At 41.5% G+C, this 20357-nt stretch overlaps 2 protein-coding genes across 4 annotated transcripts; one reads left to right on the top strand and one right to left on the bottom strand.

Moving 5' to 3' along the window:
- Positions 1–7118: 7118 nt before the first annotated feature.
- On the bottom strand, positions 7119–16511 carry polr1d (RNA polymerase I and III subunit D). Its single transcript, XM_085288775.1, has 5 exons — positions 16380–16511; positions 14601–14698; positions 14113–14189; positions 9611–9693; positions 7119–7486 (listed from the first exon to the last, which is right to left on the bottom strand). Exons 1-5 carry the CDS (start codon positions 16416–16418, stop codon positions 7439–7441), a joined length of 345 nt encoding a protein of 114 aa, XP_085144901.1. The 5' UTR covers positions 16419–16511; the 3' UTR covers positions 7119–7438.
- Positions 16512–16931: 420 nt separating this feature from the next.
- Positions 16932–20357, top strand: sybl1 (synaptobrevin-like 1). Of its 3 annotated transcripts, none has more exons than XM_085288761.1 (8): positions 16932–17021; positions 17603–17781; positions 17967–18024; positions 18295–18432; positions 18590–18680; positions 18964–19031; positions 19179–19271; positions 19387–20357. In XM_085288761.1, exons 2-8 carry the CDS (start codon positions 17636–17638, stop codon positions 19453–19455), a joined length of 663 nt encoding a protein of 220 aa, XP_085144887.1. In that variant the 5' UTR covers positions 16932–17021; positions 17603–17635; the 3' UTR covers positions 19456–20357. The 3 variants fall into 3 exon arrangements, with proteins under 3 accessions (XP_085144887.1, XP_085144869.1, XP_085144878.1); XM_085288743.1 differs by lacking the exon at positions 16932–17021 and adding an exon at positions 17029–17189; XM_085288752.1 differs by lacking the exon at positions 16932–17021 and adding an exon at positions 17029–17189 and having other exon boundaries at positions 17561–17781.

The raw sequence follows: 20357 nt of genomic DNA, 5'->3' as shown, positions 1-20357 counted from the left end.
ATATGAGTTTCGTGGTGTATTTTGCATTTGTGCATGACTGGCACATTAAACTGGGATTTCGAATTAAATCATTTTGAAAACCACAGCAGTGGCATCAATGCATTATTTCTCTATTAGTCATCCCACGTTACAGTGGTTATTGAGCACTTGTCTTTCTACATTTCTGCATAAAAATGACCTTGAAGATTAAAAGATTTTCATGAAATTCAGGGAAAAAAAATCAAAATTACACCTACAGTGGGGCAAAAATGTATTTAGACAGCCACCGATTGTGCAAGTTCCCCCACTTAAAATGATGACAGAGGTCAGTAATTTGCACCAGAGGTACACTTCAACTGTGAGAGACAGAATGTGAAAGAAAAATCCATGAATCCACATGGTAGGATTTGTAAAGAATTTATTCGTAAATCAGGGTGGAAAATAAGTATTTGGTCACCTCAAACAAGGAAAATCTCTGGCTCTCACAGACCTGTAACGTCTTCTGTAAGAAGCTTTTCTGTCCCCCACTCATTACCTGTATGAATGGCACCTGTTTGAACTCATCATCTGTATAAAAGACACCTGTCCACAGCCTCAAACAGTCAGACTCCAAACTCCGCCATGGCCAAGACCAAAGAGCTTTCGAAGGACACCAGGAAAAGTATTGTAGACCTGCACCAGACTGGGAAGAGTGAATCTACAATAGGCAAGCAGCTTGGTGTGAAAAAATCAACTGTGGGAGCAATCATCAGAAAATGGAAGACATACAAGACCACTGATAATCTCCCTCGATCTGGGGCTCCACGCAAGATCTCATCCCGTGGGGTCAAAATGATCATGAGAACGGTGAGCAAAGATCCCAGAACCACACGGGGGGACCTGGTGAATGACCTGCAGAGAGCTGGGACCAAAGTAACAAAGGTCACCATCAGTAACACACTACAACGGCAGGGAATCAAATCCCGCAGTGCCAGACGTGTTCCGCTGCTGAAGCCAGTGCATGTCCAGGCCCGTCTGAAGTTTGCCAGAGAGCACATGGATGATACAGCAGAGGATTGGGAGAATGTCATGTGGTCAGATGAAACCAAAGTAGAACTTTTTGGTATAAACTCAACTCGTCGTGTTTGGAGGAAGAAGAATACTGAGTTGCATCCCAAGAACACCATACCTACTGTGAAGCATGGGGGTGGAAACATCATGCTATGGGGCTGTTTTTCTGCCAAGGGGACAGGACGACTGATCCGTGTTAAGGACAGAATGAATGGGGCCATGTATCGTGAGATTTTGAGCCAAAACCTCCTTCCATCAGTGAGAACTTTGAAGATGAAACGAGGCTGGGTCTTCCAACATGACAATGATCCAAAACACACCGCCCGGGCAACAAAGGAGTGGCTCCGTAAGAAGCATTTGAAAGTCCTGGAGTGGCCTAGCCAGTCTCCAGACCTCAACCCCATAGAAAATCTGTGGCGGGAGTTGAAAGTCCGTGTTGCTCGGCGACAGCCCCAAAACATCACTGCTCTCGAGAAGATCTGCATGGAGGAATGGGCCAAAATACCAGCTACTGTGTGTGCAAACCTGGTAAAGACCTATAGTAAACGTTTGACCTCTGTTATTGCCAACAAAGGTTATGTTACAAAGTATTGAGTTGTATTTTTGTTATTGACCAAATATTTATTTTCCACCCTGATTTACGAATAAATTCTTTACAAATCCTACCATGTGGATTCATGGATTTTTTTTTCACATTCTGTCTCTCACAGTTGAAGTGTACCTCTGGTGCAAATTACTGACCTCTGTCATCATTTTAAGTGGGGGAACTTGCACAATCGGTGGCTGACTAACAGTGTTGGGGAGTAACGGAATACATGTACCGCCGTTACGTATTTAGAATACAAAATATGAGTAACTGTATTCCGTTACAGTTACCGTTTAAAAAGGTGGTATTCAGAATACAGTTACTTTGTTGAAATAAATGGATTACACTGCGGTACTTTCCTGTTTCATTTTGTCGCGGGTCAGGACTGTTTGGGTTTTGTTTGACAGCTACGTTCTTTCGTTCCAGGCGGCAGCGTTACGGTTGCCATGGTTACAGGGCGACGCTCTCTCTCTCTTTCTGCTAGTGATGTGCGGATCGATCCTGAAATATCGATTCCTCCGATACCAATCATTTATGTTCTAGAATCGATTCTCACATTAAAATATCGATATTTTAGTAATTTAGAGTAAATTTGTAGTTTATCATTAACAGGAACACAGTGGAAAGAAACTATAACATTCGGATTGCCTACATTCAAAGGAACTACTTCCTCTTCCGCCTTTCATAGTCATGTGCGAAATACGGCTGTATAAATGTCTCGCAGCCCCTTGGCGTGCGCACTCACAACAATGGCTGAGCGTAATTGTGCGGATGTATTTTACCTCCACAAACAGCTGAGCCGTGGTTTGCAATTAATGTGGCAAAAAAGTGAGGTGTTGTGGCCATACTTGCCAACCTTGAGACCTCAGAATTAGGGAGACATTCAAAAGGGCTGTTTGGGCGGATAAATATATTTTACAGGGTTTATTTATCGGATAAAATACGTTAAATGTCACCGTTATTATTGGCCGGCCCGGAAACAGCGGGGGTGTCCAAATTCAGAGGCTGCTTCCACCTGAGGACCGGCCTTCGCGGTCTAAAGAAAGCCGGGTAGTACGTCACGAGCTCCCTCGGTGGAGTGAAACTCTGCCGTCTGCTCCTTGCTGTCTAAAATATAACCGGACACTGACGTAAACTCTTCTGTTTAATCAGTTTTCTGTTTGACGTTTATTCAGCTGTGTGAAAACCCCGGAGGAACCCCTCCCGAGGGAATAATAAAGTTTAATTTAATTTAATCTAATCTAATAACTTTAATCTCAGCCAAACCGATTTACTCACGAACAAATAAAACACTGAAAAAGCCAAACAAGAACATTTTTAAGTTATCAAAGTGACTTGTACATCATGTTTAACCCGAGTGGTGAAAGACCGCGGGGGTTTGAAGACGATGTGTCGGTCGGCTCAGATATTTGAAGTTTACACAGCTACATTCTCACCTGAAAATATGTTAAAAGTTTTTTTGCGACCCAGAAAGAGAAATAAGAGTGATATTAAAACTAAGTCGCTGCCGTCATTGTTGGAAACTGGAATTGGCTGGGCCGCGCTATGAATTCTGCGATATGGTTTTTCAACTTTGTTGTCCGGGTGGAAAATCTGGAGAAAGGTGGGATTCTCCCGGAAAAATCGGGAGGGTTGGCATGTATGGTTGTGGCAACATCACTAACCTTGTCAAACACCTCAGAGTAAATCATATCACAAAATATGACAAGCGTATGTTGAGGCGAACTGAAGAGGAGGAGAGGGACAGGTGCTGCTAGGGTGAGAGTCTCTCACGGAGTCCTTTAGTCCTCCAGGCAGGCAAGGTGTTCAAATAGCACACAACTTTAGTTTTTTTATTTCTATATGATGAACTCTGCATTATTAAGTGATAAGAAGAAGGTATTCTGATGTCCTGTAATCATTATGACGCTATAATTTGAGATACAATAAATAAAATCCGTTTTGTACAAAGTATCGGTATCGGATCAGTATCGTCGATACCACCCTGAATATTACTTGGTATCGGATCGGAAAGGAAATCAGTGGTATCGCACATCACTACTTTCTGCGACTGTGTGTTTCCTGGGTGAGAGAGCGCCTTTTCGTTGTTGTTGTTGTGCTAAGCTAACAGGCAGAATGCTACAAGCATAGTAAACGTTTGACCTCTGTTATTGCCAACAAAGGTTATGTTACAAAGTATTGAGTTGTATTTTTGTTATTGACCAAATATTTATTTTCCACCCTGATTTACGAATAAATTCTTTACAAATCCTACCATGTGGATTCATGGATTTTTTTTTCACATTCTGTCTCTCACAGTTGAAGTGTACCTCTGGTGCAAATTACTGACCTCTGTCATCATTTTAAGTGGGGGAACTTGCACAATCGGTGGCTGACTAACAGTGTTGGGGAGTAACGGAATACATGTACCGCCGTTACGTATTTAGAATACAAAATATGAGTAACTGTATTCCGTTACAGTTACCGTTTAAAAAGGTGGTATTCAGAATACGTTACAGAATACATTTTGGGGCATGTATTCTGTATTCTGTAACGGAATACATTTTAAAAGTAACCTTCCCAACACTGCTGACTAAATACTTTTTTGCCCCACTGTACATGGGATGGGGCAAAAGTTTAAGAATTTCTTGATTTAGTGGATAATTTAAAGGTAAAATTAGGAGACACATGTTATCAATTCATTGAATGAAAATCGGGCGTGGATGGTGGGTTTTTGATGTTTTTAAGTGAACAACAACAACAACATGACTGGAACAGGGATCTATCAAAGGCTGATCTTTACAAAACACATTTGAGGGAGTGGATCGTAGTTGGTGTTGATGCTCATGCAGCTGTAAGAGGTTACAAAACCATCCCAGAACAATTCAGACTCCACAAGTCCAATCAGTCAGACAGATGGTGTTCAACTATGAAGGAGAGGTTGACAATCAAAGATCATTCCCACAGCAAACCATGTTACAGTCATCAAGGTCACAAAGGAACAGTCGCAGGCCTCTCTCTCTCTTTCTTGGCTAATGTTTGTGTTGATGACTCCACCATCAGGGGCCCGTTCTTCGTACGTCGCTCACTACATCCAAGATCAAATGACACATCCAAGACCAAACCATCGCGCTAACCGTGAGCTCGCTAATCCGGTTCCCCGAACACACCTGCTGTTGACGATTAGTACAGCTGGACGCAGTAATGTGACATCACTGGGTGTCGTAAAAGGGGCTACGCATCGATAGTGGAAACATTGATCGGCAACCCTCTGATTGGTCGGCGAAAATGTCGACGGAGCGCGCTCGGCTCGGTATTTTTCGGCAGCAGAGCAAGAACTCTTGAGTGAGGGATTTCAGGAGTTTCAGAGTTTAATCAGAACGCAAGGGAACACTGCAAAGGCTGCAAAAGCAAGGAGAGAGGGCTGGCAGAAAGTTGCTGACAAATTAAACTCGTAAGTAATTTAATAATAACAATAATAATGGAGTGGGTTTATATAGCGCTTTTCAAGGCACCCAAAGCGCTTTACAATGCCACTATTCAGTCACTCTCACATTCACACACTGGTGGAGGCAGCTACAGTTGTAGCCACAGCTGCCCTGGGGCAGACTGACAGAAGCCAGGCTGCCATATCGCGCCATCGGCCCCTCTGGCCAACACCAGTAGGCGGTAGGGTAGATTTATCATATCACACTATATTATCCAATATTATATTACATTATATTATATTATAATATGTTATATTATATCCCCTTTCACATTAGAGCCACAACAGGACCCACTAGAACATGGGAACAGGTAAAAGTGAAATATAAGAATATTCTACAGAATGGTAATATTTATCACTTATATTGCTTTTCGTCTCTTGGAAAGAGACCCTGGAATACTCTGTTTGTTTGTTCATAACAGCAACCAAGAAAAGGGCAGAGCAAAAAAAAGACAGGTGGTGGTCCTGCACCCCCTCGTCAACAAGTTGGTTAAGTAAATAATATCCTCACGGGAAAATCGATATCTCTCTATGAGCACACTGTCGCGCTGAGCTAAAGGATCCTGTCTGTCCCGCAATATACGCTGAATTCTGAGGACTCTCCTTATCAATCTTGCACCTTCCGCAAAGGGTGGCTCGCGTATACGGACAGGACATGGCTGCGACAAGCTTCCCAAATCCACCTTCGCTTTTATAGCCGTGGTCTCTCATCTTGATTACACAAAGTAATTTGCAATTGCTACTCTGAAATATGAATTACATCTGCAATAATCACATACATGTAATAGAATGTTAATAGTACATTTCCCTTTTTTAGGAAATGACCTGTATGTATCTGTGTGAAATCAATAAATGGATCAGGTGCTGCATTGTCTTTAGTTACATTGATGTTATTTATTTATGGTGAAACAGTGGTGGAATATCACTGTTGCTTTCGTATAAATGAAGCGGACATACCTGCGTGGCCGCGATCTAATCCTGTTTACATAAAGTAAACCTGCTCCCGAGCAGGTTTACGCTTACGGCTCTGTTGCTATGACAGCAAGTCCCGGATGAGCTTCGGGGAACCGAACGATCCGGGATCACGCGAAATCGTCAACAATCTAATCCGGCTAACTTACTTAGCGAGGTACGAAGAACAGGCCCCAGGAGAACGGCGAACGGCAATCGTGTGCATGGAACGGCTTCAAGGACAGAGCGCTGCTCTCCAGAAGAACGTACACAGTTTGCTCAAGATCACATGGACGAATCTCAATACTGCTTTAACAATATTTTGTGAGCAGGTGAGACTGAAATAAATTTTTTTGGTGCATCTGATCTAGGATGATTCAACTTAATTTTGAACTTTAAAGAAAAGTCCACACACAAAATTCACTTCTTTTACCTGCCAAAGTAACCCTTTAAATTAGGGTTGCCAAAGATAAGGCTGGGGACCAGAATCGGCCTAGCAAAGCCGCTGGGCCACCAAACAACTTTGGAAAATGTCAAGGATGCCATAAAGTTTCAACTTTAAATTGTATTTTCATTTATTTTTCACCTTTTCCTACTATGCTTTTCTGGTGACTTGTGGTACTTTGGTTATGTTGGCAAATTTGTGACAAATTTTGACATTTACAGCAATTATCTAACAATTGTAATTCATTCTCACGATGCCTGCAGTCCTGAAACAAGGTTACTCCACACTTTGTTTCTCAGCTGGTTGTTGTTTTTCCTCAAACTCTTTTCCATACTCGAAGAGCGCGCCTTGCTTGAACATGTGACTGATGAAGAGATGCGATTAACCTCAAATAACTTTAACCTTGTTATTCACACTTCACTCCCCTCATATTTTCCCTCTGTATTCTTGGCACTGGGCGCAGTCCTTCACACCACATTCTTCTTCTAATAAGGACATTCGTCAAACACAGCTTCAAAGGACAGATGAGAGCAATCTAGGGAAAAACAACATTTAGATCTGGACATCCGTGAAAACCGTCTCCCTATGAAGGAAAAAAAAAAAAATAATAATGTGAAATCAATGGCAAAAAGGAAAACGCAAAGTCTTTAAGAGTTTAATGTTTTATATTTGTTTCAATCATCATTCCAGCATTCAGGGAATGATAAACACAAAACGTATTCACATTTATCATCATTAATCAATTTGAAAATACTACAAATACAAAAGCTGCACAGATGTTTGAAACTGATACAGACTGTGTTCAGGAATCGGAGAACTTGCCATTCCTCCTGCTCCCTAGTATGTATATTTAAATAATACGAAGAAAAAAAAGTAGAAATGTCCAGGTAACTCATTTTCATGGTGTGGATGCAGAACTGGTGTCTCCGACTCCCTCGCTGTCCCTCGTGCCAAACGGCGTTCATTCCATGGGTTGCTCTTGTCTTTCTTTGAACTCATTAACTCTTGCCTGGAACAAATTTAAAGAACGTCCACGTCAGAGGTGGATTTCAGGCAGCATGTGGGAGTGTCACATTTAATTAAAGTCAGCTGACTGTCCTTTCACTTAAAATTACTGTTTGCTAGAACGCCCAGGGTTTCTTTCTCTGTCCTGTTACGTGCATGGAAATTCAGGTTGGCTTCTTGTTGCTTTCCCCAGTTTAGAAATGAGAGCACCAGGTCAGCTTCTAGCAGGACTCCTGTGATGGGAAGAGACCCTGGGGTAGGAAGAAATTGTTGGCAGCTGCTAACGCTTGGTTTGAATATTCTGCTCTCTATATTTTGCACTGTGATAAAGGAACTCCCAGAGATCATTCATAAAAGTCTTTGAGGTCCCACCTCTTACGTGCAATCTGTGCTCTCTTTGTAAATACCACTGTGCATTTTTTAACGCCAAAACCAATTTGCGTGGGCGTTAGTAAATCTTTTATGTTGTGTGGAGGAACAAAGAACATATGAAAACAAATAGAAAGAAAAAAAACAACCACGTTTTCAGAACTTCAACTTGTCCAGTCTCATGGAAACCAGACAAGTTGGTGTTCAGCATGCATGAAGTTGACAGTGTTGCTGCATTTGTTTCAACAGGTAGCCAAAAAGGTCAAGCTGAAACTTCCACAGCTCAACAACCAATAACCAGCTTCCATCCATCAATTTTCACAACCTTTTGTCCAATGCAGGGTTGTGGAGGGAGTGGAGCCTATCCCAGCTATACCCTGAAACGTAGGGTAGACTCTGGCAGGTTAGCAGGCTATTGTAGAGCCAATACGAAGACATAAAGAACAATTTACAGTGACATTCACACAAATTTAGAATCCCTAAGTGGCCTAATATGCATGTTTTTGGACTCTGGAGGAACCCATGCAAACTCCACGAAGAAAAGCCAGTTCACTATCAGCGGGGTCAGACCCAGGACCTCGCTGCTGTGAGGGGACAGCGCTAATCACTGCACCGCTGCCCTATCAGTCCAGTACTGTCCACTCTAATTACCTTTAATGGTTTAACCTCCCAAGACCCGAACTCTTCCACGGCATGCATTTTTGATTTCTCTTTGATATTTGGGCTGATTGGGGCCAGATGAATGTAAAAACAAAGAATTGCCAGATTTTTTTTTTTACCTGATTTTTGTTTCTAAAAAAATGAGATCCACATATGAGGATATTCGTTTAAAATTTCGATAGGACAGTAGCAGTATAATGTCCTCATAAGTGGATATCAGGCCCTTGTTGAGCAAAATTGAGTATTTTGGTCTAAATAACCCAAAATGTGATGTCCACATATGTGGACGCCAGGTCCTAGGAGGATAATTTAGGTCTCTGTGTTCTGACCAATCACTGGCAGGCACATTCAGCGACAGCTTCAGTGTATAGTAGCAGGAGCAGCTCCACCCAGATCGAGCTGGACATGAAGCCTCCTCTCTCATCAAAATGGAAAAAAAGAAATGATTCCATAACTGTGGAATTTACTGCTCATGACACGAGGCCTCAAGCACTTATTCCTCAGTCATTTATGTGCTCGAATCACAAGTCGATAGAAGTTCAATTTTCAGAAATCATATGAGTATAGGCAGGTGCATGCTTGTTTATAATGAAATTAGACTAATAAAGCTAGCGAGGAGATTGCTCTCAAGGCACTGTGGCTGATTTAGTTAATCAGGAGATAACATGCAGACATGACCGTAGGCTGGGATTTCTGCAAGATTCCAGCTCTGTCATCAATTAAGGTAAATTTAGGATGCGTAAATGATGATTGACTGGATCATGTCGAATGACATCTCCATTCGTGTTTTACGAGATAATCGCTGTGGTCCAAAGGGACCGTGCATTTATACTTGAGCCGTCACAATAGGGAAAACAAGTTATCTGCCCTCCACTGATGATGGCTTTTCCCCCCCATTCCCCACGCACACGCTTAAATTAGAGCTGATTAAACCAATTCTGACCAGCTGTGCTGAAACCACAAACTCAGACTTTCCTGTCTCAGAGTAAAGAGTTCAAGGTGATTCTCAGAGTTTATCAAACCTGTTTTCTGGAACGCACCCCGGGTCATTTTTCTATGTAAGACACATGTTGTGTACAGAACAGTCACACATGCTTACCTGAAATGTGTTGAGAACATGTTGACAAACATCGCTGAGCTCGTTCAGGCCTCTCCGCAGCGGCTCTGCGGCTGGAATTCCCCCTGAAGCAGATAGCAGATACTTCTGACGAAAACCACCACCGACAGCACAAACAGAGCAAAAACAACCGCAGAAGATGTAGGCACTCTGTTAGCCACTCATCTCTGGGTTTCATTTAGCGCTGTGAGTCATCGTGCGCCCATGATGAGCACAAAAGCGGACGCTCTACACAAATTTATTATTGACAAGGGTCACCAGCGCTGTTAAGAGATGAGAAGCACGCATCAACCACATTTGCAACGTGGGATCGTTTTGTCTTGCTCAATTTGATATTTCAAGTGTCGAAACAAACGCCACACCTGCAAGCGATGCATCGTGAGCGCTACAGAGAAACTCTGCCAACGAACTGACTGCACCCTCACCGACGATGGCTTGTAGGCACGCTACGCGCTCTGGTCGGCATCTCGATGGGGAAAGATTCATTCTGCTGCAGAAATAACGAGCCCAAACACGCCTCGAAGCTTTGCGAGAACTACTCGAGGGCCAAAGAAAACCAAGGAATCCTGGACATTTCCCCCACAGTCACATGACCTGATCCTTGTAGGATATTTACCATATGGGGGACTGACTGTGCTGTTCCTTATTTCCTGTTATATATACTTTTACAGTGGTGGATACTCCTGTTGTAAATAATGAGGTCCATGTATGTACCAGCAATCGCTGTAAGCCAAAAGTTGTTTTGTGCTCCTGAGTCTTTGACAGGTTTTCTCAGGTGCACAGCTCTTGTTATGAGCTTAAAAAACTCTCCTCGTTTAATTCTTTTGTTTGCAATGGCCGGCCAATCAGAAGAAAGCTAAAGGTAGGTGTGCCTTAAAGGAAGAAGAGCTAAAAAAATAAAATAAAAGCTTGTTTCAGAGTTGCACACAGTTGAGAAAATAATCATTTGATGACCTGCTGGGATTATTACGTTTGTTCACTTCCAAAGAAATAAACAGTCTCTAATTTTATCGTAGTTTTATCTTAATGAAGATACTGAAGACACACATTACAGCCATGTTATAAATGGATTTGTGTAATAAGTCTTTGATCTGGGCTGTTCTGAGTGTTTCGCCCACATCTATGATTAAAAAAAGACCTTAAATAGAAACGTAGGAGATAGGAGCACCTGTGTGAAGAAAATAGCAGTTTTTCAACAAACAGATTGATAACACAACAGCGATCCTATTTTATATGGCAGCAATACCTGCAACAAGCAGGACTGAGTCTAAAGTCTACACCATATTTATTTCAGGGCTTTAGTAACATTATTTTGTAGAATTAGATTAATCTAAAAGTATATTATACTTGCCTTCAGCAACCTGCCCGATTTAAACATCATATCAGACCAAGTTAACAGTTCATCTGCATATTTTAATGTAAGTTCTGTGGCTTTAATGTAGATGTTTGATGTTTAAAACATGGATGGGAGCAGCTACAAAGTTCCCTTTTCTTCACGGAAACAAACGTTTCTGTTTCATACGTTAAAAAGAGCCAACTTTCACTTCGCCTGAGCTCAGCATTTAGGTAACAGCTCTGCCTCTTCGTTCTTCACCGTGCTCTTCTGTGGCGCCACAATAAACAGGGACAACTTTGTGCAACAGTTTTTATTGATATGTGCGCTCTTATCACTGGTCATCTGTTTTTAGTCGGTGAAACGCTCGTGTTTACACTGTGACATGTGATCGTTACAGAATTGCACATTAAACGAAGCATTGAAGTAAACAAAACAGGGTTGTTGTTTTTTTTAGAATCTAGTTACTCGATGAATCGTTGAAGCCCTAAAACGCTGTCACAGAGACTGCTGACATGCTCGCGTGTCCTCATTCCAGTCACACGTACTCACTTGTTCACCAGCACACTTAAACATGCAGACACACACACAAACTAAATCTAGCTCATCCAGGTGATACAACACTGTCAGAACTCTTCCTGCTAATCTACGAGAGCCAGTGTGTAATTTTTGACAGATATAGTACGCACTTAAACTACTAAAAGCAATGAGCAGTTCGTGGCTCAAGAGTTGGGAGTTCGCCTTGTAATCGAAAGGTTGCCGGTTTGAGCCCCAGCTCGGACAGTCTCGGTCGTTGTGTCCTTGGGCAAGACACTTCACCCGTTGCCTACTGGTGGTGGTCAGAGGGCCCGGTGGCGCCAGTGTCCGGCAGCCTCGCCTCTGTCAGTGCGCCCCAGGGTGGCTGTGGCTACAATGTAGCTGCCATCACCAGTGTGTGAATGTGTGTGTGAATGGGTGGATGACTGGATGTGTAAAGCGCTTTGGGGTCCTTAGGGACTAGTAAAGCGCTATACAAATACAGACCATTTACCATTAAAACACCTGTGTTTTAAAGAGAGACAAATCACATGCTTCCTTTTGATGACACTGTCATAAAATAAAATGTTTATCATATTATTATCTATGAGCTGGAAAGCGAGGAAAGTCCCTTCCAGTTAGAGTCTTACTACAGATAACAGCCGTCAAGCTTCACTCATACCCTTTGTACGTCAAATAAGCCACATGCGTAGGATGTGACTTCAAAGATACAAAAGAAAACATTTAAAAATGTTTATTTATTTTTATCTGATTCCTTTGATTAATAAATGGATTAATCAAAGGAATACTCGGCTACTAAAATAATGGTTAGCTGCAAGTCCTAATTTGACTCGGTACAACCCAGCCATAATTCTGGCTGCAATCAATTACAGACGTCTTGATCTTAATACGTGTATAAAACACATATATTTTCAATTTTTTCCATTGCAACCTCCTCAAGAACAAGCTTGGTGAGAAGGTGCAGTTATTCACAAATGGAGAATATAAAATGACCATCAATCGCCCTCAGTTTGAATCTCCGTGCAAGATCTTACCTCATGGGTGAGGGAAAAAAAGACGGTGGATAAGCCCCAAGCTAAAGCTTCTCAATGACCTTATGGCAGCTGGGATCACAAACCCCAAGTACACCACTGGTAACACACTATGTAGTCACAGATTGAAATCTTGCAGCACCCACAAGCTCTCCCTGCTCAAGAAGGCCTGTCTTAAGTTTGCCAGTGAACATTTAAATGATTCAGAGAAGGTTTGGGAGAAACGCCTGCGTTCAGATGAAACAAACATCTAACTCTCTGGCTTCACCAACTCTACCTGATGTGTTTTAAAAGAAGAGAAATGCTGAGTTTGACCCAAAGAACACCATCCGCACAGTCAAGCATGGAGGTGGAAAAACTATGATTTGGGGCTGTTTTTCTGGTAAAGGTACAGGACGACTTCACTGCAATGAGTGGCCAGAGGGCGAAGCTATGTACCATAAAATTCTGGCCTAGAACCTCCCTCCCTCAGCCAGAACACCAGCAAATCAACCCACAACTTTCATGTAATGCATTCTTTTCTGGATGTTTGGTTGATATTCTGTCTCTTTCCATTTAAATAAAGCTGCCATAAAATTAGAGACAGTTTATTTGTTTGTTAAAAAGTTTGTATATTCAGCTGGAGACCTAATAATTACTCCCCCCCGTATACGTTTGCCAAAATCTGGAATAGAAATAGTAAAAGTGGGAACTAATACATGGACAGCTTTACATAAAATCACATTAAAACATGAATAGAACACCTGATTGAAAAAGTCAAAGGAAAAACTGAACTGAGGCCTGGTTAAAAGAATATTTCCCTTTTTCTTATGCTAAACTAAATATACAGCAACACAAAACCGGGATATAGGAAATGAATGTTCGTCATGAGCAACTGTGCAAGTGCACAAAAAAAGGAAACAATTCAGGGTTGTGTCATTGATCGTTAACTGAATATGCTTTTGTTGGCTGCTGTTGAAACCAAGCTGTCAATTTTTTATGTCGCTGCGCTTGACTATCTTGTTTTGATAATCTAAGCGATTAACCAAAAAAAAGATGTGGCATTAAAAAACAAACGAAAAGAATGCTGCGGCCCTCCTGGCCCCCTCAACTGACACAGATGACCTCAATCCAGCGTTGTGATTGCGGTCTTGGTGGAGAAATTTAACAACCAAAATAAATACAGATCATTTCAAAGGGCGATCTGATGGCCGAAAGCGCAGTGAAAAAGAGGGGGAATATTTTTTTATTTCTCCTTGTGCCTTGAAGGTAATCGGGTCTAGCTGTATTGAAGCCGTGAAGGAAAAAAAAGAAACCTCCAGGCAACCAGAAACTTGGTTCAACAACAAAAACAAGCTGTTTTCTCAGTCTCGCCGAGTCCTTTCATGTGACAGGGCTGCTCTTATCCTTTGTGAAAGCGGATGACAGATTTTTTTTTTTTGGCAACGGTGCAAGTGATTATTGCTCTCAAAATTAGGGTGCGTGTGTTATTATTTGCAGTATATCGTGATCAGCCTTTTTACCTTGCAACGCTGCCTGAAAACCTTTATTACCAATAAACACAGCCATACGGAGCCGTGTGTATTAACAGAGACGTCTCTCACCTCGTGTCTGAATGCGAAAGTTGATCTTGCTCTCTGACGGATGGGTGATGGTGTAGCCGCAAAACTCCACATCCGCGCTGGCAAAAGAGAAAAGTGGGAAAATGAAGCTGAGGTTTGCGAGCATTCTCAGAGTTCTGCTTAAAAAAAAAAAGACTGGTAATGACTATATTTTTTTAGATTAGCAGACCCTCTCCTGGCAGGATGACAAGAGAGCCCCAAAAACAGGGAAGAGGAGAAATCACATGCTTCCTTTTGATAACACTGTCATAAAATAAAATGATTATCTTATTATTGTCTATGAGCTGGAAAGCAAGGAAAGTCCCTTCTAGCTGGAGTCTTACTACAGATAACAGCCGTCAAGCTTCAGTTTGAATGTCAAATAAGTCACATGTGTGGGAAGCGATTTGAAATATAAAAAGAAAAAAAGAAAACACGACGGTGACCATGCTGAGTTCAAAGGGGGAAAAAACCAACACAAAAACGCTCACTTCTTCATGATCATGTATCTGAGGGAGTTCCCTAACGTATGGTCCTCGTCGTGCAGCACAAAAGTCACACAGCCCTCATCTGCCCCGTCGGCCTGGACCTAGAACGCAAAAAAAGTCCATTCTTAAAACATCGCACAGCCAACATGGAAGAGAAACATTACACCAGCTTCCTCCTCTGAGATTAGTGAGTGGGCGAGCCGCTCACGCTCATTATGCACTTCCAAAATATTCAAAACATACAGAGTTACAGATGCAAATAGAAGCAGACACTGATTGCATGCACAGTTGGGTCCAAGAGTATTTGAGAAAGGACATGATTTTATTTGATTTTTTTGCCTCTGTACGCCAGCACAGTGGATGTGAAATCTAAGAGAAAAGAAAAATCAAGATGTGACTTGGAGCTTTAATTCAAGTGTTTTAACAACAAAAGTGGACCTACTGTGCACATTTCCAGCTCCATATTTTGCTCATTGGACTCTTTGTTTGGGTCACAGTAAATGTTCTTATTTTTAAACTCAGGCCTCATAAACTTTATCAAACATCTAAAACACACAATGTTACCCCATTCCTCCTTCTTTTAGGCCAGCCTTCATCTGATTGGCCACCATTCACAAAGTGAAGATCTGCACTGGAGCAGCTAGAGCGTATTTAAAGTGCCTGACTTGACCATGTTAGGGATATCCACTCTCAACAGGAGAAACAATAGTTTGCTGTTTAGAGTAAGCCGGAACTTTTTAGCTCTTAAGAGTCTTTTTTTTAATAACTTCATTATTTTCAAGTTTTTGCTTTCTTTATGGAAAACCATCAAAGAATTGCAGCCATTTTTACACGACAACCCACATTTTTACAGCTGCGAAGGCATGCAGGCCTTCACTGCGGCCGTCTTTAGCTGCCGTTTGTTTGTGACTCTCTCTGCTTTCAGTTTTGTCTTCATCAGTAACTGAAAACCATGCTCTGCTGGGCTGAGCTCTGATTTGACCATTCAGGAATATTTCATGTCTTTGCTTTAGGAAACTCTTGGATTCCTTTCCGTCTGCGGATAAGACGGTGCACTGAAAGCACCGTCTTATCAGTTCTAAAGCACTTTGGCTGAATCTGAGCAGAGAGTACTCCCTGTACGCTTCACAGTACATCCTGCTCCTTCTATCAGCACTCACATCATCAATAAAAACCAATGATCCAGTTATACCGGCATCCACACATGCCCATGCAACAACACTGTCTTCACCAAAGATGATGAGGTACTTCGCCTCTTATCATATTATCCCCTTCCAAGGTAGTTAAAGCAATACTTTTAACCCCCACTTGAATTAAACCTGAAGCTTCATATTTCATTCTTAATTGGCATCTTTATTTCACATCATCTGAGGTAGGAAAATTAAGAAAAATACATCACTTTCCAAATACTTATGGCGTTTATCTTCATAGGACATGAACACTGTTTAACTACTGCCCCCTAGTGGAGATACTGTTAGGTACCCGTGGACTGAGACAAATCCGCATCTAAATTAAACAAGTAGGTACCCTCATGTTCCAAATTACTGTTTGTCTCCGGTGCTGGTAATGCTTCAAAAAGACAGATTTTAGCGTATACTTAAGTTAGATTAACGCCGTGTAAGTTTATTTACTGCTAGTCACTAGCTACCCACGTGAGGAGCACACAGGCGGTCAAATCGCTGTCATTTGCTTCTTTAGTTAATCGATCCGACCTGGAGAAAATAAAGACGAACCCATCCAACCGCGCACACCATCAAACCACACACGATTTTCGCTTTTTACCATTTCTAGTACTGCTTTCTTTTCTCCTTCCCCGGCCATGCTTCACTTTCCCACTGCATCCGTCAACAGAGTAAGGTTTAGTTCTGTGATCTTTAGCCCTGAATCTAGTTTGACAGGCAAAGGAAAGTTCAATACGACTGGAATTTACCTCAATGTTTTGGTAACATATGTATGATTGTAGCCATAAATGATCAAATTATCAGATAATTTTCATTTAAAGTGACGCAGCTCTGTGGTTGGTAGAATATTTGTCAAACACGTCGTTTGGCTACTCTGCAGCGTGATTATGGCTTAAATTTTATATTATTGTTGTGCCTGGATGCTTAATAACATAACATGTTTACTTAAACAAATAGTTATTTTTAATACTTACCTAATAAATATTTATTTTAATAAAAGCTAACCTGTTCAGCAATTAACAATGGTAAGTTTTGTCACATCTCTAGCTGCAGGGGAAAGCGTTATCCTAGCGTTCAAGTCGCCTGGAAGACTGTAACAGGGGCAAAATTCGCGGCCCTTCTATAACAAGTTGTTTATACGAAGACGTGACGACGGAACTACGTAATATGTAACTGGGGGTAAAAAAAAAAAGTAGTTCCAAAAGGGAAACAACGACGTTAAGCACATAGAGCCTGAAATGCGGTAGGAACTACACTCCCCAGCACGCGCTTGAATGTGTTTCCTGTGTGGACGATTTGCGAAGCAGGCAGAAGTCACTCGAAAAGGATTAGCAAACTAGCAACTGAAACGTCTTTAAATGTGGGAATTTTGCGCTAAATGAGCCACTTTAATCGTCGTTGAGACATCCAGGTACTGAATATGATGTTATGTGACTATTACGTACGTTAGCTCAGTAGCTAAAAACAACCGACATGGCGTCAAGTGGCTAACTACCTTTCTGACGCTAATATAGGTTTAATGGTCAACAACAGTGTTAGCTAGCTTGTTGTTTCGCAAATTTTGGTTCATCTAGTTTTAGCTGACATTTTACTCTAGCATGACAACCTGTTCATGATTGGGAATTGTCCTACGGCGTTCTAATCGTAGTATTTGCATTTCTTAGTTACACCTGTTCACATGTCATTTTATTTCCTTCTTCCTGTTATCTGTAACTATTTTTGGCTGTTTCACAAGAATTATTCTTCCCTAATCATTATCGTTTGGGTGTTTCCCCCCCCCAGCTCAGCAGTAACAACTCGCCTTCCTTGTCCTTCTACCTCCAGGGTGGTAATAAAGGTGAAAACCCAGCTGTTGCCATGGCAATCCTGTTTGCTGTGGTGGCTCGAGGAACCACTATTCTTGCCAAGCATGCATGGTGTGGGGGTAACTTCCTGGAAGTTACTGAGCAGATTTTAGCTAAAATTCCCTCAGAGAACAACAAACTGACATACAGCCATGGCAGGTAAGGGCGTGTGCGGCCTGTGTCATCCCCAGTTGGCAGTTTACATCCTGTTAGTGACAATGCCTACGGCGGTGTCATGTGATAAAATACCACAGAGTTCATTCCTTGTAAAAACTGTAGGAAAAACAGCCCTACTGTATAAAACACCTCTCATCTAATGATTAACCCTTCTGCTTTATTTTTAGCTATCTGTTTCATTACATCTGCCATGACAGAATCATATACCTGTGCATCACGGACGACGTAAGTATATATTTGACAGTCATATGATTTTGTCGGGGTTTGGATTTGCAGTAGACCATTTGTAGATGTTATGAATGTATTTTAAGAACCTGAATTAGTATAAAAATAAATATAAACCACCCAGCCACTGTAGGAAATGGACACATGTCCTGTGTTATTGTAGAAAACCTAGCATTACTGCTGTTGCTAAAGATGAGATAGGGTTTTGAGGCAGCCACAATTTATTGTATGCAACTTCTTATAAATCTATTTGACTCTCATCTTCTAAAGGACTTTGAGAGGTCACGTGCATTCACCTTCCTCAGTGAAGTGAAGAAGCGTTTCCAGACAACATATGGCTCACGAGCACAAACAGCCCTACCTTATGCCATGAACAGCGAGTTCTCCTCTACACTGGCAGCTCAAATGGTGTGTATGATGAAAGCCTGAATGTACCAAGCAACGTTTCCTGTTACTGCACTGTGATGTCCTAATATTTCTGTGGTTTAAAAGAAGAAGAAGAAAAAAAAAAAAAAAGAAACGGAAGAAGACGTGAAGAAGTGTGACGTGTTCCTTTTCTTTGCAGAAACACCACTCAGATCCACGTGGACCCGATCGTGTCACTGAGACTCAGATGCAAGTGGACGACCTGAAGGGCATCATGGTCCGCAACATAGGTGAGCATCTCTTTAATTTCCTCATTTTGTATTTATTCATAAATAAATAAACAAACAAGGCTCTGAGATGGAAAAACATTGACTAAAACTCTAATAAACCAAGTTAGATAAAACCTGTAATGTTTGATTGGTGTGTGGTGTGACTTTAAATGAGTGAAGTGTTATATCATGAGCGACCACCTCACTTACGATGCATGATGTGCTGTGTTTAGTGAATTACTCATATGTATTGTATTATGTGTATTCACACTAAATTCACTGTTTGCATTCATGTTTTTTACAGACTTGGTAGCTCAGAGAGGAGAAAAGCTGGAGCTGCTGATTGACAAGACAGAAAACCTGGTTGATGCAGTGAGTTTAACTACAACTGATTAGGCTCTGTTGCTTCTACTTATTTTCTGATGCATAACATTTGTCATTAAGTATATACTGCAACTGCAGTCTATTAAACAACAGATATTGTTACTGATTACATTTTTTTTCCTCCTCCTCCTTCAGTCAGTCACATTTAAGACCACGAGCCGTAACCTTACACGAGCCATGTGCATGAAGAACCTCAAGCTGACTCTAGTCATTGTGCTGGTTGCCCTTGTGAGTACAGACACCGAGATGATGAAAACAAGTAGTGCATTGAGCTTGGCTTCTCTGTGCCTTATTTAGTGCAGCAGTTGTGAAGGAAGTGAACTCTGTCTGTGCTCTTTTTCAGGTGGTGATTTACATTATTGTCTCTGCTGCTTGTGGAGGTCTCAACTGGCCCACGTGTGTCAAACAATGAGAAGAGAGCGGGGACAGAAGAGAGGGAGATGAAGGAAAAGGGACAAAGGGGAGAAGTGCCTGTTTAACTCTGCTTGCCAGTGGACACAGTAGAAAATACCACGTTCCTTGCTTTTTACTCCTTTGTCTTCAGAAGAGCTGGAAAACTATTTGCTCCTCCTCCTCCCACCTCCTTTCTCACCCTGACTTTGACAGTGCACATTTATATGCCTTCTGGACCTGGAGTCCCACCTCATACCCACACTAATGGACAGCAGCCACGTGGCCTAAAACTGATGTGGAACAATGGTCTTGTCTTATGTTAGTCTGGTGCATTCATCTTGTCTCATGCACTCGGTTGGCTGATGTATCAGTTACTATACTGTCCTGCACCTGCCTGTGTAATTAATCCATATAGATTTAACTACAAAGGTAGCAATGTTTGATTTGTGAGTGTCCTGTTTAATCTTGGATGCCAACAGAGTATGTGGGTAACATGTTTTAAATGTATCACGAGGGTGTAGTGTATGGGCCTCTGTTGAAGAACTTTAAACACATTGTTGACTAAACTGATGCAGTATACAGACTTTCTGATAAGTTTTATCACTTAGCACAGTTGTATCTTCTAAGGTTAATGTTGTGAAATACCCTGTATGATCATAAAAATAAATATTGTACATTTGATTGAGGAAGAATGGTTGTTTTAAAGCAAGTGTGATTTCTGCCTGTGGAGTTGAGGCTTCCCTTCACCTTTTACCTCCCTCTTTGAGGTTCAGTGTGCCCAAGTTTTCTTTCTGTTAACAAAATGCACTTTTTTTTATATTATGTTGTACATAGATTTGCTTCCTGACATCATATGGCTGATGATCATTATGTAATAATTGTACATCCTCATTTAAAATAAATACATTCTGATGGAACTGA

The sequence above is a fragment of the Mchenga conophoros genome, linkage group LG2 (assembly GCF_057382185.1).
Source record: "Mchenga conophoros isolate Kocher_MC1m ecotype Shallow Benthic linkage group LG2, M_conophoros_male_GT1.1, whole genome shotgun sequence".
Lineage (NCBI taxonomy): Eukaryota > Metazoa > Chordata > Actinopteri > Cichliformes > Cichlidae > Mchenga > Mchenga conophoros.
This window is presented reverse-complemented; position numbering and strand designations above follow the sequence as displayed.

Bases quoted from the DNA above. Each gene is read 5' to 3' on its own strand.
- polr1d (XM_085288775.1), bottom strand. From the start codon at position 16,418: ATGGCCGGGGAAGGAGAAAAGAAAGCAGTACTAGAAATG. The intron at 14,190-14,600 runs GTGAGCGTTTTT...CTCTTTTGCCAG, and splicing joins AGATACATGATCATGAAGAA to CGCGGATGTGGAGTTTTGCG. The intron at 9,694-14,112 runs GTGAGAGACGTC...TATCTGCTTCAG, and splicing joins CTTTCGCATTCAGACACGAG to GGGGAATTCCAGCCGCAGAG.
- sybl1 (XM_085288761.1), top strand. From the start codon at position 17,636: ATGGCAATCCTGTTTGCTGTGGTGGCTCGAGGAACCACTATTCTTGCC. The intron at 17,782-17,966 runs GTAAGGGCGTGT...CTTTATTTTTAG, and splicing joins CTGACATACAGCCATGGCAG to CTATCTGTTTCATTACATCT. The intron at 19,272-19,386 runs GTGAGTACAGAC...GCTCTTTTTCAG, and splicing joins TCATTGTGCTGGTTGCCCTT to GTGGTGATTTACATTATTGT.